This window comes from Diabrotica virgifera, chromosome 4 (assembly GCF_917563875.1).
Source record: "Diabrotica virgifera virgifera chromosome 4, PGI_DIABVI_V3a".
In the NCBI taxonomy this organism is placed as follows: domain Eukaryota; kingdom Metazoa; phylum Arthropoda; class Insecta; order Coleoptera; family Chrysomelidae; genus Diabrotica; species Diabrotica virgifera.
The window spans coordinates 30323795-30342405 of NC_065446.1; the positions used below are offsets into that span (position 1 = coordinate 30323795).

Here is an 18611-nt window from a genome sequence, read left to right on the forward strand (position 1 = left end):
TGGAACAAAGTCGTATAGGAATAAAACAAAGATAATTAAATTTTCTGTCAGATGCGATTGGTTAAAAATGTCTTAATTTATCACCCTTGCTGCAAAATAGCAATAAATATAAAATAAGGGGACAAAACAAGCCTGTCCTTATTCAATGATTTTCCATCACTTAGGTTACACTTGGAACCTTCCTAATTCGCTTAAAAAATTTTTTGTAATGTGCTAAAACCGTACACCAAATTTCATTAAAATTGACTTACTAGATTTTGAATAATAATTTTGCAATCTAAACTTTTCTAAAAAAATTAAAATTTTTTAAAATCTTGCGCAAAAAAATTAGAACATACAAAGATTTGTCAATTTTTTTACATATAAAGAAGTACTCCACCTATCTAATGCACTTTACAGAATTGAAATCGGATTATTTAAGCAGCCTCAGCAATGTTTTAAAGTTATAAACAATTTTTTGGCTTATAAACAAATTAGTCCTTTGACCAGGAGGGGGTGCTACGGGCTCCTTTATGTAGATGGACTTACCCAAGATTTTTATGTATTTTTTGATACGTAGAACACGATTTTTTTTGGGTAACAGTTGATCCGGATGTCGATAAGATTGTTATAAACAAAGAATTTGAGGAATTACATAACATAGATTTTTCGCAAAATATTTTTTTTTGTATTTATTTTGTAAATCTAAGCAAAAATGTTCTTACAAGTTTTTTCGTAGGATGCATAGTTTTCGAGATAAACGCAGTGGAACTTTCAAAAATTCGAAAAATTGCAATTTTTGAACGCGAATAACTTTTGATTAAAAAATAAAATAGCAATTCTGCTGACAGCATTTGAAAGATTAAGTCAAATTATACCGGTTTTAATTATTTGCATTGCTAAAAATTAATTTTTTTATTATTAAACAAAGCTATTTGTTTATAAGCCAAAAAATTGTTTATAAGTTTTAAACATTGCTGAGGCCCCTTAAATAATCCGAATTTTAATTCTGTAAAGTGTATTAGATAGGTAGAGCACCTCTTTATATGTAAAAAAATTAGACAACTTCTAAATGGTCTACTTTTTGTTCAGAAAGATTTTAAAAATTTGAACTTTTTTAAAACCATTTAGATTGCAAATTTATTATGCAAAATCTATTAGGTCGATTTTAATGAAATTTTATACACGGTTTAAGTATGTTACAAAGAATTTCCTAAGCGATTTACTAAGGTTCTAAGTGCCACCAAAGTGGTTAAAAACATTGAATAACAACAGGCGTATTTTGCCCCCTTATTTTAAATTTATGGCTATATTGCAGAAAAGGTAATACGTTAAGACATTTTTGACCAGTCGTATATCATACAAAATTCAATTATCTTTATTTTATTTCTATACGACTTTGTTCCAAAACGAATCGTGTTAAAGTTATAAGCAAAGAAAGCAGAAAAAAATCGACGTTTTTCGAAATTTTTAAATATTTTAGTTTTTTATTAATGTTCCGGGCATATTTGAGAAGGAGCATAAGTCAATTATTATTACTGAAGGTGTCACCTAACTTTATCTGCAAAAATCCGAATGCCACCTCTCACATCCAAAAAATAGACGTTTTTTCACAGATCCTTACTGGTCTACGAGGGTAGAAAGTCCTTTAGAATAAAAAAAGTTTTCTTTTGAATGATATATTTGAAATTAAAAATCACACTCAATTTTCTCTTCTTTTTCACTCCTGTATCTTATTAGAATAAACACTATAGACGTTTTCAGAGACTTTCTACCCTCGGTAGTGATGCAAACTTTCATTCATATTTTAAATTTTTCAAAAATACTTATTAGTTTTCTCAGGATTGCAAAAAAATGAATGCATTTAAATATCATTGGAGCCGAAAGTTTGCACATATCCCCTTAAATGTTTTTTAATGTAATTTTTTTTTCATAACCAATATTTACATCTCTCGTATATTGGATTAAAATGGCATGTATACAGCTAAAGAGTAACAATTATAATTTTGCCGTTTTATACTATAACGAAGTCGGATTTTGGCAATTTACTCTCATTTAATGTAACTTTTATGCCGACAATATAAATGCCCTAAATTAGATATAATTTACTTTTAAAAATAGTATCAAGGCCATAACGTCGACGAGAACTTATTTATCGAAGATTCACAAGAATACAATAGATACCATCAAGGTATTTTTATAGATGAAACTTAAGAATAGCAGGCTAAAGTTTTTATTTTTAACAAATATCGAAATTAATGTCTGAGCTTAAATTTCCTATTGTTCGATTCTATCCTACGTTCTTCACAAATGGTTTTGCTTGAGAAAATTGTCGTTTCATTCGAATAATAGAAACCTTATACATCTATTGTGAAACAGAAAAATAAACACATAGTATTTGGAAAACTAATATTAAGTAAGAACAAAAGAGCGGCGCGAAACATCGCAAATTTCTTGCGGAACTCGAACTTGCTATCATGTGGTCACACTCTATTTACCCGGACAAAACCCTGAACGGAGCGTATCCCTTATTCCCATACCATACACGTCTCAATCAGTGTGTGCTCCCCCAGGTCCGAGCATCATCTCCTGCGCGTTTGCGCCATCCGTAGTTCTAAGGGGGTTTGGCTCTGTCGCCAGTCTTGCCCGCGAAAGCCGACGGAGCGTCTGGCATGCCGACTGCCGCACGAAACGGGCATTATGGGGGCGGCGAACGATACCATCCTCTGTGTGGACGGGCTCATGATGCCGTGCTGGCATCCTCTCGTCGGAGTGCCTTTCTGGGAACGTGTTGGACGGGGGATTGTATATTTCCTGCTACTTGCTTATCTTTTTATCGGAGTTTCCATTATTTCTGACCGGTTTATGGCAGCTATTGAAGTTATAACTTCCCAAGAAAAAGAAGTTTCAGTAAGAAAATCAAATGGCGATACACAAATTGTTGTGGTTCGGATGTGGAATGAAACTGTCGCCAATTTAACTTTGATGGCATTAGGTTCTAGCGCTCCTGAAATATTATTGTCTGTTATTGAAATTTACGCAAAAAACTTTGAAGCCGGTGATCTTGGTCCTGGTACCATTGTCGGATCGGCTGCTTATAATCTATTAGTAATTATTGCTATATGTGTGTCGGTGATACCAAATGGGGAAGTGAGGAAAATAAAACATTTGGGAGTTTTCTTTGTGACAGCAACTTGGTCCGTTTTTGCTTATATTTGGTTATATCTTATTCTCTGCGTTTTTTCTCCTGAAGTAATAGAAATTTGGGAAGGTCTTCTGACTTTCTCTTTCTTTCCTCTGACTGTCTTGACAGCTTACGCCGCTGATAGGAAAATTCATAAATACATGATCAAAGATTATAGAATGAATAGACGTGGTGTCATAGTGCAAGCGGAAGGTGAAAACTTAGAGCTAGGAAATACAGAACTTCTTGCTCTTGATGATGTTCATGAAGATATTAAACAAGAGTATATTACTACTTTAAAAGAACTGCGGCAGCAAAATCCACATGCTGATCTAGGTGTTCTTGAGAAAATGGCACACGAGATGTTACTGAACAGAGGTCCAAAGTCTAGAGCTTTCTACAGAATTCAAGCCACGAGAAAGTTAATGGGTAGCGGCGATTTATTGCGAAGAATATCAGAACGAGCACAAAGTGACTTAAGTGAAGTCAAAGCTGAGCTTCAAAGAGAATCAGGAGCTGCAGAATATAACCAAACAGCATGTCGTGTATTCTTTGAGCCATCTAAATATACGGTTTTGGAAAGTTGTGGAAGATTTGAAGTGAGAATTGTCAGGGTCGGTAATACGGACACATCACTGACTGTTGAGTATACTACTGAAGACGGTACTGCACAAGCTGGTAGTGATTATGTAAAAGCGAAAGGAAATCTGCAGTTTGCACCTGGAGAGAAAGAAAAAAGGTAGGTTATTACAAGTATAAATATCATTATTAATAACTGAATAATAGTATATAAATATATTATATAAATATATATACAAATTTATACAGGGTGTGCCAAACCTCTGGTTTTATTTGTTTACAGCTAAACTATGGGGCATCCAAAAAAATGTTTATAACAAAACTAATGTGTATCAAAGACTTCTATAATCTAAAATTATTTTCGGTTATACAGGGTAAGTCGGAACAACGGAATGAACAAAAGTTTTTTTTTTAAATTGAACACTCTATAGATTTTTTTTATTTAATAAAACTCCAGCAGCAATCTTATGATTATTGTTATCTGATATAACTATATTTACTATGCTCAATGAGCAATTTAGTTCTATCTACAAAATACTATAAACAACTTATCTAAGGTCATATTCACCAATAATCCTTAAGCTCTGTAATTCATTATAGCACTATACCAGCTAACGTGTACACTTTAGCCCCAATTTGCTCTGCTTTTTCACTTATCGCACTAACTCGAACGGCTTCGTTCTCTTAAGTCTTCTTATTTGATTGGCGTTGTCTAGGAGTTTGATGGCCACGATTTTCACATCGTCGGTTTGGAAGAAGAACGCTACAACTCAAAAATTGCCATTTTTGAGGCTTACCCTCCAACCAACTCTAAATGTTAAACTTTATTATGGGAAAAATTGTCAGAAGTTGCAGTCATGTAATTACCGCTAGATGGCAACTTATAATAAGTTTGACTTTGTCAAAACCCATGCATAACATTTTATGGAAGAGCGTCTCAATATAGTTGTGTTTCAGTTGTTGTGGAAGTTGCCACGTGTTTTTTGGAGAACAGTGTTACAAGTTAAAAAGGAACGTATTTTTTTGGGGATTTTGTATTTAATATTTAATGTAAGACAGTTACATTTCGTCTTAGGTAAGTATTCCTTACTAGACCTGGATCCCGCGTAAGAAAAAAAAGTTTATTAATAGCAAGCTGAAAATTTGTTAATAGCTTAACGGTGTCTAGTCGGACAAACATTGATGCACGGGAACACTGGAACAGGGGAAGTTTTAACTGGGGAGCATGATAAACGTGTCGTCCTCACAAGTTTATGATTGTGAAAAATAACAAGTTGTTTTTAAGTTTATTCGATAGCCAACGTTATGTAATATATGAGAAAATGTTTGTCCGACAAAAATGTTGGGCATTTTAACGAGTCCGACACGTAGAACATGTCACATCACCGGAATTATGTTGGTGATGAATAGCAGTCTGATTTTTGGATGAGAGTTTAATGAAAGGTTAAAAAAGCAATTGGAAGTTATGTCCGACAAAATTAATGGGAAGTTTTCGTAGTCGGACATTCTAAACAGGTAAGATATACACAAAAATGCTGGTGATAAATAGCTTTCCGACAAAGATGAAATTTAATTAAGTAAATTATTCCTTACCAAGAATGACTGTTGTCGGAAAAAAATAAGGGGTAGATTTTGTAGTCGGACAATTTAAAAAAATAATTTTTGAAATTTCAATAAGGGGTGATCATTCTATGTCAAAAGTACCTGCAGTCAATTACAATCGATATCTTTCGATTTATCTCAACATCATTTATACACCTCACTGTAATACATTTATAGTAGATCAGGCAAAGTATATTATGGATTGAGTGGTCTAGCTATCTTTGTCTGCCACATGCGCAGGATCGCTTGGTTAAAAGAGATAGATAGACCACCTATCGACTTTTTGCACTGTATTCCCTGTCTACCTTTATGTCTATGAATACATTTCCATTTAAGAAAACTGTCACTTTTGACAATAATTCATAATAAATTGCAATCGTAACTTCAAATTTAAACTAATCGATTTATTTTGGCAGCAAATTATTTCTAGCCATGTGACATATTACATTAATATATTTCATTTGTAGAAAGTTGAGAAAAATTACGTTATACAATTTTAATAATAATTTATTTAGGTACCCTTTTTCAATCAAGCAAAGCATTACAGCACGAAGAATGATATTCAATAGAATTTTCACAATTATCTGGCAACTGAACCTCATTGAATTGATGACGCAAGCATTTTACGAACTTTGTAAAATGTTCGAAAATTACTCAAAAATGTTCCGTTGAATGGTTTCACTTTTGATTTGGCGACTTAAAATTTAAACTGTTGACACTCAAAAATAGACACAAAAACACTCCATAGTTAATATAAATTTTAATTTCCAACACACGTGGCAAACAGAAACTCAGAGACCATGTACTTTCAAATATTACTTTGTATAGCACAAAGTGTCACACTGACAAATGCAGCCTTCTATTATAATACATACTTCTAAGCAAAATGTGTCATATTTACGTCTATTCTTATAAGCACCGGAGTTTTACACTCTTCACATTTTTCAATGTCGTTTACAGGGTTAAGATTTAAGTATGGAAAAAAGTGTATACAACGTTTTTTGTAGGAAATTTTCCGTACTTTCTGATGCGCCTAATTAGAAAACCCTAAGAGATTGCTTTCACATGTTCTTTGACATTTTTTATTATCATTTTGAGAATATCTAGAACAAACTCCACCCAAAAAAATAATTGTTTTGCTATATATACATGCATTGATACTTACCTCACTGTTTTTGGAGTGTGCATGTATATATATGCACATGCAAATATGTGAATATAAATAATAATATACAGCTAAAATAGCTTTATCAATATGTGACTAAGTCATTCTGAAAAAATGTTTTTTTATTTATTTCCTTCGATTTGCCCAAACTTTTTGTCCGAGATATAACTTTTTGCGTTACAAAATATAATTTTTACATAAACAAATCAAAATTAGCTTGCTATTTATCACCAACATTTTTGTCTATATCTTACATGTTTAGAATGTCCGACTAGGACAATTTCCCATTAATTTTGTCCGACAGAACTTCCAATTGCTTTTTTAACCTTTCATTAAACTCTCATGCAAAAATCAGACTGCTATTCATCACCAACATAATTCCTGTGATGTGACATGTTCTACGTGTCGGACTCGTTAAAATGCCCAACCTTTTTGTCGGACAAACATTTTTTCATATATTATATAACGTTGGCTATTGAATAAACTTAAAAACAACTTGCTATTTTTACCATCATAAACTTGCCAGGACGACACGTTTATCATGGTCCACCGTTAAAACTTCCCCTGTTCCAGTATTCCCATGCATCAATGTTTGTCCGACTAGACACCGTTAAGCTATTAACAAATTTTCAGCTTGCTATTAATCAACTTTTTTTTTCTTACGCGGGATCCAGGTCTATACAGGATATGTGCGTTTATATAAAATTATTATGAATAATACAGTAACATTTCAACACATTTTGGGAAAAACTCCTATAAATGCTAATTACAGGTAGAAAGGTGAGAACAAGAAAGGTCTTTCTATTTATAATTAAATGATAATAATGGGCTCTTTAATATTGTAAAGATTTATTTTTTTTACCTTACCAAAATTACATGAAAACTAGCACATTAAAATTTTAAAACGTCGGTCGCTCCTGAACATTATAACTTTTCGACTTGTAACGTTCTTCTTCCAAACCAACGACATGGTTAGAGAGCCTTTGTTCATACTTAAGGTTTCTACATATTATCATGCACTCATCGTTTCCGGCACGTAGCGTAGTCTTCGAAAAACCTGATTTTACAAAGAGGTGTCTGATATGATACGTTACGGATAGTGTGAATTGTTCATATTTAAAACCATTCAAATCAATATTTTTCTGAAACTAAACGCTACGTGCTGGAAACGAAGAGTGCATGATAATATGTAGAAACCTTTACTGTCTTGCTAACCGTATCCATCTGGAGGTCTCGATGAAGATCACAGTTTCTGAAGTACCATGAAGCATTGAGGATGCTCCTTAATACTTTATTCTGATATCTAACAAATCTAAGTATTCAAGCTTAAATAACGGGAAAACGATGCATTTTATAAAATATACCTGCTTGCCTGCTAAGCACTTGTCAAAGTACTTCGAAGTACCTACCTATCAAATGAGTTCCAGTAGAAGTTAATAGCATCACAATTAAGCAAGTTATGATGAAAATAAGAGAACCCTTTAGAACTTTTTAGGAAAAAGTGAACCATAAAACATATGCCATTTCCACAAAAATTAAAATTTATATCTAGTAATCTATAGAAGAATTTCTTTATATTAGCATAAGTAATGATATCAACAATTTTGACAGGTTTAGAATGCATATTTTTAAAAAAGATATAATTTAAAAAATCATAATTTTTAAAATTATCGTAATTTTCATTTTGTTCTGATAATAACTCAAAAAATACTCAATATACGTAAAAAGTGATATAATATACATATTATGTATAACCAAATTTTAGTTTTTTCTGTATCAAATATTTTACCTTTTTACTATTTCTGTTGGGTAAAAAATAACCGAGATAGAAACGTTTAAAGCTTAAATTTTGCTGCGAGAACCATGTAACCGGGGCCATTTAACTTTTATTTCTAAAAAAGTAAGGCGTTTAATAGATTAAATTTAAAGTGGATTAATAGCCATTAAAATTAACTTTTAAATGGTTTTTAGATAAACCTGATATCGTAAAAATTAAAGGAGTTATTTAAAAAATAATAATAACTTTTTTGGAAAAATTTTTAATAGAAAAATTTCGGAAAATACTTGGTGCATAAATTTTAATGCTATCAACTTGTTCGGGGGCTCATTTGATAGATATTTCTTAGTACTTTGACAAATGTTTAATAAGGTTATGTTATAAAATGCATCATTTTCCCGTTATTTAAGCTTGAATATTTAGATTTGGGTACTCGCCGAAAAAAATATATATTCAATTACCTATAATTCACTTTTAGTTAACAATAAAAGGTTTTTCCAGTAAGGAGTTTATTTCATTTTTTATTAGCTTTAATTTTGGTAATAATAACTTTTTTGTAAAATCTTATAGTTTTTGAGTTATTTATGAAAAAGCGGTTAAAAAAGTTAATTTTTCTCACGAAAAATTAAAATCTTTGATCTTTAATAACTCAAAAAGTTTTGATTTATTTTAATAACTGTATGTAACAAATTTTGCTTAGAATTTGTCCCTCTATCGAATTCTGGGGATATTTTTAATAAAATAATTTTCACCCCTGAGAAGGGGTAGCATCCATCCCCAGGGTAAAAGCGCAAGTTGACACCATGTCACCTTTGTTCCTTAAGATATCCTCTAACCACTCACCAATTTTCATGCAAATCGATCGAGGTTCAACGATATCGGAGGTAACAGCTCATATCCACTTTTAGTGACTGCACTAACTCATCTTTAAATATTAAGATATGTCAATTTGGTGATTTTATTGTGGTATCCAAATGACCCTTTACGTGAATGCATTTATGTATGAATGGTGTATCTTGGTCGTCTTTATTTTGGATCAGATTTTCAGCTTCTTTAATAATTTCTTCATTGCTTAATTTTGGCAAATCTGTTAATAACACGAAAATGTTGATAAATAAGTCGATAAGATTCCAGACGTCTATTCAGGTCTCTTATCAGAGTGTCGATTATAATATAGAATGTGTGGATTTTCATCTCATCACTAGCTGAAAAGTTTAGTTCATCATCGGCCTCCTCGTCAAATTGATTTTTTCTTTTTCTCTTTCTTATTTCTTTATATGTTTTATTTGGGCACAATTTTTTGGCTTTTTTCTGATGGTCTATTTGTTCAGCTTGTAATAAATTTGATTTGTAATAAGATGTCATTTAGCCTTACCCTGTCAAATGCACTTTTTAAATCTACAAAGCACATGTATGCTGGTTTTCCATATTCAATAGACTTTTTTATTATTTTTCTGATAATAAAAATTGCGTCTATTGTGTAATGTATTTGTAAAAATATATTTGAATCCACCTCCAGTATGATTCGAATTCAAGGTCCCTCAAAGTTTTGTTTGTTTTATGCATAAAATGGTATATTATGCAATTATTTATTTATTTTACAGTGAATAAATAATAATTTAATTAAAATTTCAACAAACACAGCACTTATTTTACCATCGAACAGTTAATTATCTGTTAAATATAAACTAGCAATTAAAATAAAACCAAATTAATCTAATTAATCAATTAAAATGCTAATATTTATTATTAAAATTGTCCATCAATAACAAAACGAAATAAAGTAGGATTAAATTAATGGATTATAGTGTATTAATCAATAGAAGACGAAATTAATATTGATGCGAATGTAAATACAGTCTTTTAACAGCTTATTGAATTACTTCGGTATTTCAATTATTCTATACAGGGTGATACACTTTTGTGATAAAGATACGTGGGTGGTGCGATAAGTAGGTACTTACGTATTTTTTTTATGGGAAATAAGCCACAATTTTACTAAAAAATGAATTTATTAACGTTTCGAAGCCCAAATCGGGTTTCGTTGTCAAAATACAAAATACTATTAAAATAAAACAAACATGTTGTTGCTAAGTAAAAAAATTCTTCTAATAATTTATTTAATCTGACTCATTTATATTGGCAATTCAGACGTATATTATACATTTTAAAGTAGAAGACTTTAAAATGATATCGCCAATATTTATGAGTTGCGTATAAATGTATATTAATATATATATCTTCTACTTTAAAATGTATAATATACGTCTGAATTGCCAATATAAATGAGTCAGATTAAATAAATTATTAGAAGAATTTTTTTACTTAGCAACAACATGTTTGTTTTATTTTAATAGTATTTTGTATTTTGACAACGAAACCCGATTTGGGCTTCGAAACGTTAATAAATTCATTTTTTAGTAAAATTGTGGCTTATTTCCCATAAAAAAAATACGTAATTATAAAAATGCCACAAGGAAATAGCTTCAGAACAACAAGTAGGTACTTAGCATCTCTGCCCTACCTTTTCTTCTTCTTCTACGGCACTACAGCCCAAATTGAGCCTTGGCCTCCTTTATTTTTTGCCTCCACCCTTGCTTGTCTGTGACTGCTCTTCTCCATACACGGACTCCTAAAAGGGCTTGTGCGTCGCTATTTACTGTGGCTTCCCAGCGCTTTCTTGGCTTTCCAACCGGTCTCGTTCCCTGCATTCTAGCATTCAGTGCCCTTTTTGGTAGCCTATCCTCTCCCATTCTTATCACATGTCCGGCCCATTGCAGCTTTTTTATTCTAATGAAGTCTGACAGGGGTGCTTCCTTATAAAGTTGATAAAGTTCGTTGTTGTATCGACTTCTGAAGATTCCGTTTTCCCTCACAGGTCCTAGTATTCTCCTCAGTACTTTCCTTTTGAATGTGTTGAGTTTGTTTTTGGATGTTTCTTTCAGGACCCAGGCTTCACTGCCATAGTATGTTATTGGTCGAATTACAGTTTTATAGATTCTCATCTTTGTATTTCGGTGGACACTTTTAGACCGAAATATATGGGAGAGGGTAAAATAAGCTCTGTTTGCCTGCGTTATTCTCTTACGTATTTCTCCATCTTCTGATCTGTCGGCATATATTTCTACTCTCAGGTATAAAAACTTTCCAACCGTTTCAATGTCATCTTCATGTATAATGTTTTGTGCAGTGGCGACGCGTGACTTTTTCCAAAGTGTTACCAAAACCTAATGTATTTTATAAATATTTTTATATTATACAGTGTTCCCATACATCAAAGTTTGTCCGACTAGACACCGTGAATTTTCAGCTTGCTATTAATCAACTTTTTTTTGGTACGCGCGATCCAGGTCTATTATAAAAATAGATGAAATACAGAAATAAAATTAAAAAATTAAAAATTTAAGAAATTATATAAAGCATCTACAAACTAAAAACATATTTGTTGTTTTTAGGTAAAATATGTATTATATCACCTTTATACTTTATTAAAAAATCCAAATTGTATAATTAGTATACTAATCAGTACATTCATTTGTCATTTTTAGCCTAAAATATTAAATAATTTTTATTTTATTGATTATACACTACAATGTACTGTATAATCAATATTATTATATGTATTTACGTATTTTTTATGGGAAATAAGCCACAATTTTACTAAAAAATGAATTTATTAACGTTTCGAAGCCCAAATCAGGTTTCGTTGTCAAAATACAAAATACTATTAAAATAAAACAAACATGTTGTTGCTAAGTAAAAAAATTCTTCTAATAATTTATTTAATCTGACTTATTTATATTGGCAATTCAGACGTATATTATACGTAGATTAAATGTAAGACCAAATACTTACGATGTCGGGATAGTATCACGAGGTTTTTTCCTGGTTTTCCCTCGTGATTTACTATGGAATCTCTAACGCGAGAATTTTACTGTCATCGTTGCATTTGGTTGTCTTTTTAAAGACAGATCACATGCTATGATTTTTTGCGACGGATATTCTTGAGTTGGGATTGATTTCATGTAATCGAATGAACTATCTTTTAGTAAAGTCGTCCCAGGAACGCAACTCATAAATATTGGCGATATCATTTTAAAGTCTTCTACTTTAAAATGTATAATATACGTCTGAATTGCCAATATAAATGAGTCAGATTAAATAAATTATTAGAAGAATTTTTTTACTTAGCAACAACATGTTTGTTTTATTTTAATAGTATTTTGTATTTTGACAACGAAACCCGATTTGGGCTTCGAAACGTTAATAAATTCATTTTTTAGTAAAATTGTGGCTTATTTCCCATAAAAAATACGTAATTATAAAAATGCCACAAGGAAATAGCTTCAGAACAACATTATTATATGTCATATAATAATGTTGTTAATTAATATATTTCGACAAGTAATTAAAATCGATTAATATGATTTATATAGGATAAAAAGGTATAGATATGTTATCTGTATAGTGAGCAAGTACAGTTACAAGTTATAAACTAATAATTAATAATGCATATTATGCAATAATCGAATCCAAAGGGCCGGTATGGTTAACTAACCGGAGTTTAATCGAGAAAATACCGGCCCTAAGAATAACAGACTTCATAAATGGAATTATAATTATTACCTATAATTATAAAAATAATAATTAAAATTGCATTTATTAAGTCTGATATTCTTACGGTCGGTATTTTCTGTCCCGATAGAATATTACTTTATGTCCCGGTTAGCTAATCGGCTAAAGTACCTACCGGCCCTTAACTTCGTGTTACCAAATTAAAATTTGGTAACACGAATACTAATCCACAGCGGCTTCAGAGCCATCGTGCCCGCAAAATTTTCAGAGACGATCCAGTCCTGACCGATACAAATATCCTACCATCGTTGCCACTCACAGAAGTGGTAAAGCCGCGGCGCACGGTAAGGGCACAGTATAAAGAGGGAACCTCTGTATACTGTGGTAAGGGCGTATTATAATAACGTACAACCGATTTTACATAAACTCGCTGATATTTTCGTGCTTCTAGTTGGCTATTTTACTGAATTAGGTAGATACTATTAACAAATATTTCTATTTTTAAAAAATATAAATGGAATTATTTCAGAGTAGTCATAAAATATTTATTTGCAAATTTTAACTGTTACCAATGGTAACAATGGTTACATGGACGCTTCGCCAGTGGTTTTGTGGGACTATGTTTCTTCTCGTCTGAGTCATTATTTTTGTTTTTTCTGTGTTAATTTCCAGACCTAGCAATTTTGTTTGTGTTTTTAACTCTGCGTATGTTATTTCCTGTACTCCTGTTGATGTTCTACTCATAATATTAATATCATCGGCATAAGCGGCCAGTTGAACCGTTCGGTTGGTCAGTAGGTTTCCTCGTCCAGTTTGCATTTGCCTAACCGCATACTCCAGTGCCAGGTTAAACAATGTTGGGGCCAGCATATCTCCCTGCTTTAGTCCCTGCGAAATTTTGAAAAAGTCTGTCCGTTGGTTTTGTATTCGTATAGCCAGGGAGGTAGTGTCAAATTTGACCGGAGCATTTTAGCATGGCTGGTTTCTTATTATTTAGGTAGGTGCTCCAAAGCTTATTAAGAAATGATGTGTCAGCTGGCCCAAAACCGGGGATTTTAGTCAAGAAAAAGTAAAACATGAAAGTTGATGGACCAACGCTACAGCTTAAATGTCAAATAATTATATACGTTACTCAGAACATTTAATGGACTTGCTTACTTGGCGCCTACCTTTCACTCAGGAGATCGGGGTTCAAATCCTGGCGCGGAAAATTCTTTTTGTTTTTTAAAATGACATTTTATTTTGAAAAATATTTATTTTTCTAATACCACGTTTTTATTATTTATACGAGACAATATAAAAAAATCTGTATGTCTTTTATAGAATCGCAAACTATGCATTTTTGGTCAGATTATGATTGATCTTAATAAGCAAATGTGTTGTACACGAACCCCTGAAGGTTCCTGAGTTGGTAAGACCAACAATCTAAGTGAAAAGGGAGATATTATTTGTTATTTTTTTGGACACACTGTTTTTTCTTAATTTTATATGTTGTAGAACCGAAAGATACAACCCTAAATTTTCACTTTTCTATCACCAACCCCCATGTTTTAATAGCAATCTAAATATTTCCCTATTCTCTATAATATATATAAAATATAATATACAAAAAACAGTTTGTCTAAAAAGATAAAAAATGTCAGGAGGGGGGTGGGGTGTGGAGGCCACTTAGATTGGTCGTACTAACTCAGGAAGCTTCAGGGGTTCATGTACAGTAATTTTGCTTATTAAGGTGAATCATAATATTTATGATCAAATGTATATATTATACAACAACGTACAACTTCTTGGCTTAAAAACCTACGCCAATGGTTTGGGAAAACTAGCACTGAACTATTTCGTGCGGCTGTAAATAAGACAATGATTGTTAATATGCTGCGCAACATGAGAGCCAACGATCGACAAGCGGTCTCGGCACCTTAAGAAGAAGAAGTATATATTATGCTATTTCATAAGTTCTATGCATAATTCTATAAAAGACATACAGATTTTTTTATATTGTCTCGTATAAATAATAAAAACGTGGTATTATAAAAATAAATATGTTTCAAAATAAAATGTCAATTTAAAAAACAAAAAGAATTTTCCGCGCCAGGATTTGAACCCCGATCTCCTGAGTGAAAGGTAGGCGACAAGTAAGCAAGTCCATTAAATGTTCTGAGTAACGTATATAAATATTTGACATTTAAGCTGTAGCGTTGGTCCATCAACTTTCATGTTTACCTTTTCTTGACTAAAATCCCCGGTTTTGGGCCAGCTGACACATCATTTGTTAATAAGCTTTGGAGCACCTATCTAAATAATAAGAAACCAGCCATGCTAAAATGCTCCGGTCAAATTTGACACTACCTCCCTGGCTAGTACACATGCCTAAGTTTCATCAATTGTGGCTTTAATGAGTCTTATCTCCGCCCTAGGGCGCCACTATCTCAAGAGAAATATCTTCTTCTTCTTCTAGTTCTATGCAGTGGCGGCTTCGTAACCTCAGTATGCGGGTAGGCGACACATATACCTTTAGATATACTCTATAATCTACTATGCTCTACATATTATATACTCGTATACCTATATACACAGTGTGTCGCATTTAAGATGAAGACACCCCTATATTGCGGCTATCAAAATAAATACAGATTTAAAATTTCGCAGTCAAACACGTGTGATGGTTCACATTTTTTAAGATAGTCATAGTCAACTCAAATTTAAATTTTAAACGCTATCAACTGCGAATCTACAAACAGGGCGAATTTTCGTATTTTGGTTCGCGTTAGAGATATCGAAAAAAGTTATTTGGAAAAGTTGTTCCAAATATTATTCTAACCCCTCGTACCAAATTTCATGACAAAATTCGCACTTAGTTTTTTTTTTCAGTATTTGTAGTCAGGATCCTAAAACATGCAATTGGCTATCCCGAGATGCAGCTCGGGACAACCATTGTCGAAGGCGCAAAAAATGTAGCCTAACCTAGCCCCAAAAAGTTCCCGGAAACTCTCGTCCTCGTCCACTACGTATAGACAAGCCACAATTACAGCGCTGTGCTTAGCGTAAATAATGAGAGACGCATATCACTGTTCTGTTCTTTAGGAGGATTTGAAAAGTGCCTGCCTGATCATAGATAAATATAATATAAAATATATTTTAGTATGTACGGAGTATGGTGCCTGACTATAAGACCAGGGTGCATCTGTAAAAATATTAGTACATTTGGATGTTGAGAGGTGACTCATATTTTTTTGCAGAAATTGCTTGAAAATAACTCATATCATAATATTTGAGTTATCCTCCCACTCAAAAACGCCCGAAACATTGTTTAAATAAACAAAATGTCAAAAATTGCAGGAAAAATCCGATTTTTTTCTTGGTTTTTTGATTTTAACTTTAAAAGTATTCATTTTCGAGATAAGTTACACCAACATAAAAGTTGCGTAATTAAATTTCCTACAATATAGGATTAACTGAAAATTTAAAAAATTGTCACCCTTGTTGCAAACTAGCAATAATTTCGAAAAAAACATAAAAAAAGCAAGTATTTGCATTTTACGTTTTTCAACCATTTATGCTACACTAAGGACCTTCATATTTCACCCAGAAAAACTTTATGATATGGTAAAACAATACTGTAAATTTTATTAAGATCAGTTTAATAGATTTTGCAAAATAAATTTTGAAATCCAGCTTTCGCAAAAACAATTTATTTTTTCAAAATGTTGCAGCACTGAAAATAAAGCAGACAGCAAGTTTAATTTTTTTCTACATATAAAAGAATACTGTACCTTTCATTTGCAATTTGCAAAATTAAAATCGGTAAACTACCACGGCGTCAGGATTTTTTTAAATAAACATTAATTTTTGGTTATTAATTAATTTTTTTTGCAGAAATTGCTTGGAATTAACTCATATAATAATAATGGAGTTATCCTCCCACACAAAAAAGTCCGGAACATTGTTTAAATAATCAAAATGTCAAAAAGTGAAGGAAAAATTCGATTTTTTTCTTCGTTTTCCGATTATAACTTTAAAACTATTCACTTACGAGAAAAGTTGTACTGACATAAAAGTTGCATAATTAAATTTCCTACAATATAGGGCTAGTTCAAAATTTTAAAAATTGCGAAAAAACCATAAAAAACAAGTATTCGCATTTTACGTTTTTCAACCATTTATGCTACATTTAGGACCTTCATATTTTACCCAGAAAAACTTTATGATACACTAAAACAATACTGAAAATTTCATTAAGCTCGGTTCAACAAGTTTTGCAAAATAAATTTTGCAATCCAGCTTTCGCAATAAAAATTCATTTTTTCAAAATGTTGCAGGACTGAAAATACAGCAGATAGCAAGTTGAAATTTTTTTGCATATAGAAGAATACTGCATTTTCATTTGTAATTTGCAAAATTTAAATCGGTTAACTACCACGACGTCAGGAATTTTTTTAAATAAACATTAATTTTTGGTCCTACGCGCAGGACAGCGGTGTTCGATTCACACAAGTTGATTTCCACCAAAATTTCTTCAAATCTTTATCTAATATATTATTTTCTTACTCCATATTTTGTTGTATTTTAATATTTTAATTCCACAAAAATCAAACTAATTTGATTACTGTTTGTTAAATATTGTTTAAACAATTACATATGTTTAAAAATAATAAACTTATATTCTCTATGTTAAGTTAAAATATATGAACAAAGAAAGTTTTTGCTGAAAATAGTGTTATTTCAAAGGACATAGTATGTGTTTTTATTTTGCAATAAACAAATTTATATCCAAATGTACTAAAAATTAAAATTTTTCATTATCATTATCATTATCATTATCAAAGATCATTGGAATGCCCAATCAGAGCAAACGTATCCGCTGTCCTGCGCGTAGCACGAGCAATTAATGTTTATTTAAAAAAATCCTGACGTCGTGGTAGTTAACCGATTTTAATTTTGCAAATTAAAAATGAAAGGTACATTGTTCTTCTATATGTAAAAAAAATTCAACTTGCTGTCTGCTTTATTTTCAGTACTGCAACATTTTGAAAAATTGAATTTTTTTGCGAATGCTGGATTGCAAAATTTATTTTGCAAAATCTGTTTAACCGATCTTAATGAAATTTAAAGTATTGTTTTAATTTATCATAAAATTTGTCTGGGTGAAATATGAAGGTCGTAAGTATAGCATAAATGGTTAAAAAACGTAAAATTCGAATATGTACTTGTTTTTTTTATGATTTTTTCGCAATTATTGCTATTTTGCAACAAGAGTGACAATTTTTAAAATTTTTAACTAATCCTATATTATAGAAATTTATTAACGCAACTTTTATGTCAGTACAACTTTTCTCGCAAATGAATACTTTTAAAGTTATAATAAAAAAACGAAGAAAAATGATCGAATTTTAAATAAATAGAAGAAACAATTTACTCAACAAGGGAAGTCCGTTATACAACACATTACGTAACATACGTAAACATTTCATTTTATTTTAAAAACAAAACTATACATTTCTATAACCTTTAGTTACATAATATATCATATAGTGCGAAATATTTCATAATTTTAAGGCGCAAGGAATGAAGAGTGGGATATATTACATAGGGACTGGAATATAATAGTAATAATAAAAATAACTTCTCCAAACGGACCATCTCCCGTATTATCAATATGTTTCTGAGACTATGCTTGATAATGACAACTACATGCTCTACTGGGACTGAACTGCACTCACAGATCAAACAGTGGCACACAATAGACCAGA

At 31.5% G+C, this 18611-nt stretch overlaps 1 protein-coding gene across 1 annotated transcript; it reads left to right on the forward strand.

The window, feature by feature from the left end:
• Positions 1–2650: 2650 nt before the first annotated feature.
• LOC126882976 (sodium/calcium exchanger 3) lies at positions 2651–3906 on the forward strand. The gene has a single exon (XM_050648114.1). The coding sequence runs from the start codon at positions 2680–2682 to the stop codon at positions 3904–3906; it is 1227 nt and encodes a 408-aa protein (XP_050504071.1). The 5' UTR covers positions 2651–2679.
• The last annotated feature ends 14705 nt before the right edge of the window (positions 3907–18611 follow it).

Excerpts from the sequence above, each read along its gene's own strand:
- LOC126882976 (XM_050648114.1), top strand. The coding sequence starts at position 2,680 with ATGGGGGCGGCGAACGATACCATCCTCTGTGTGGACGGGCTCATGATG.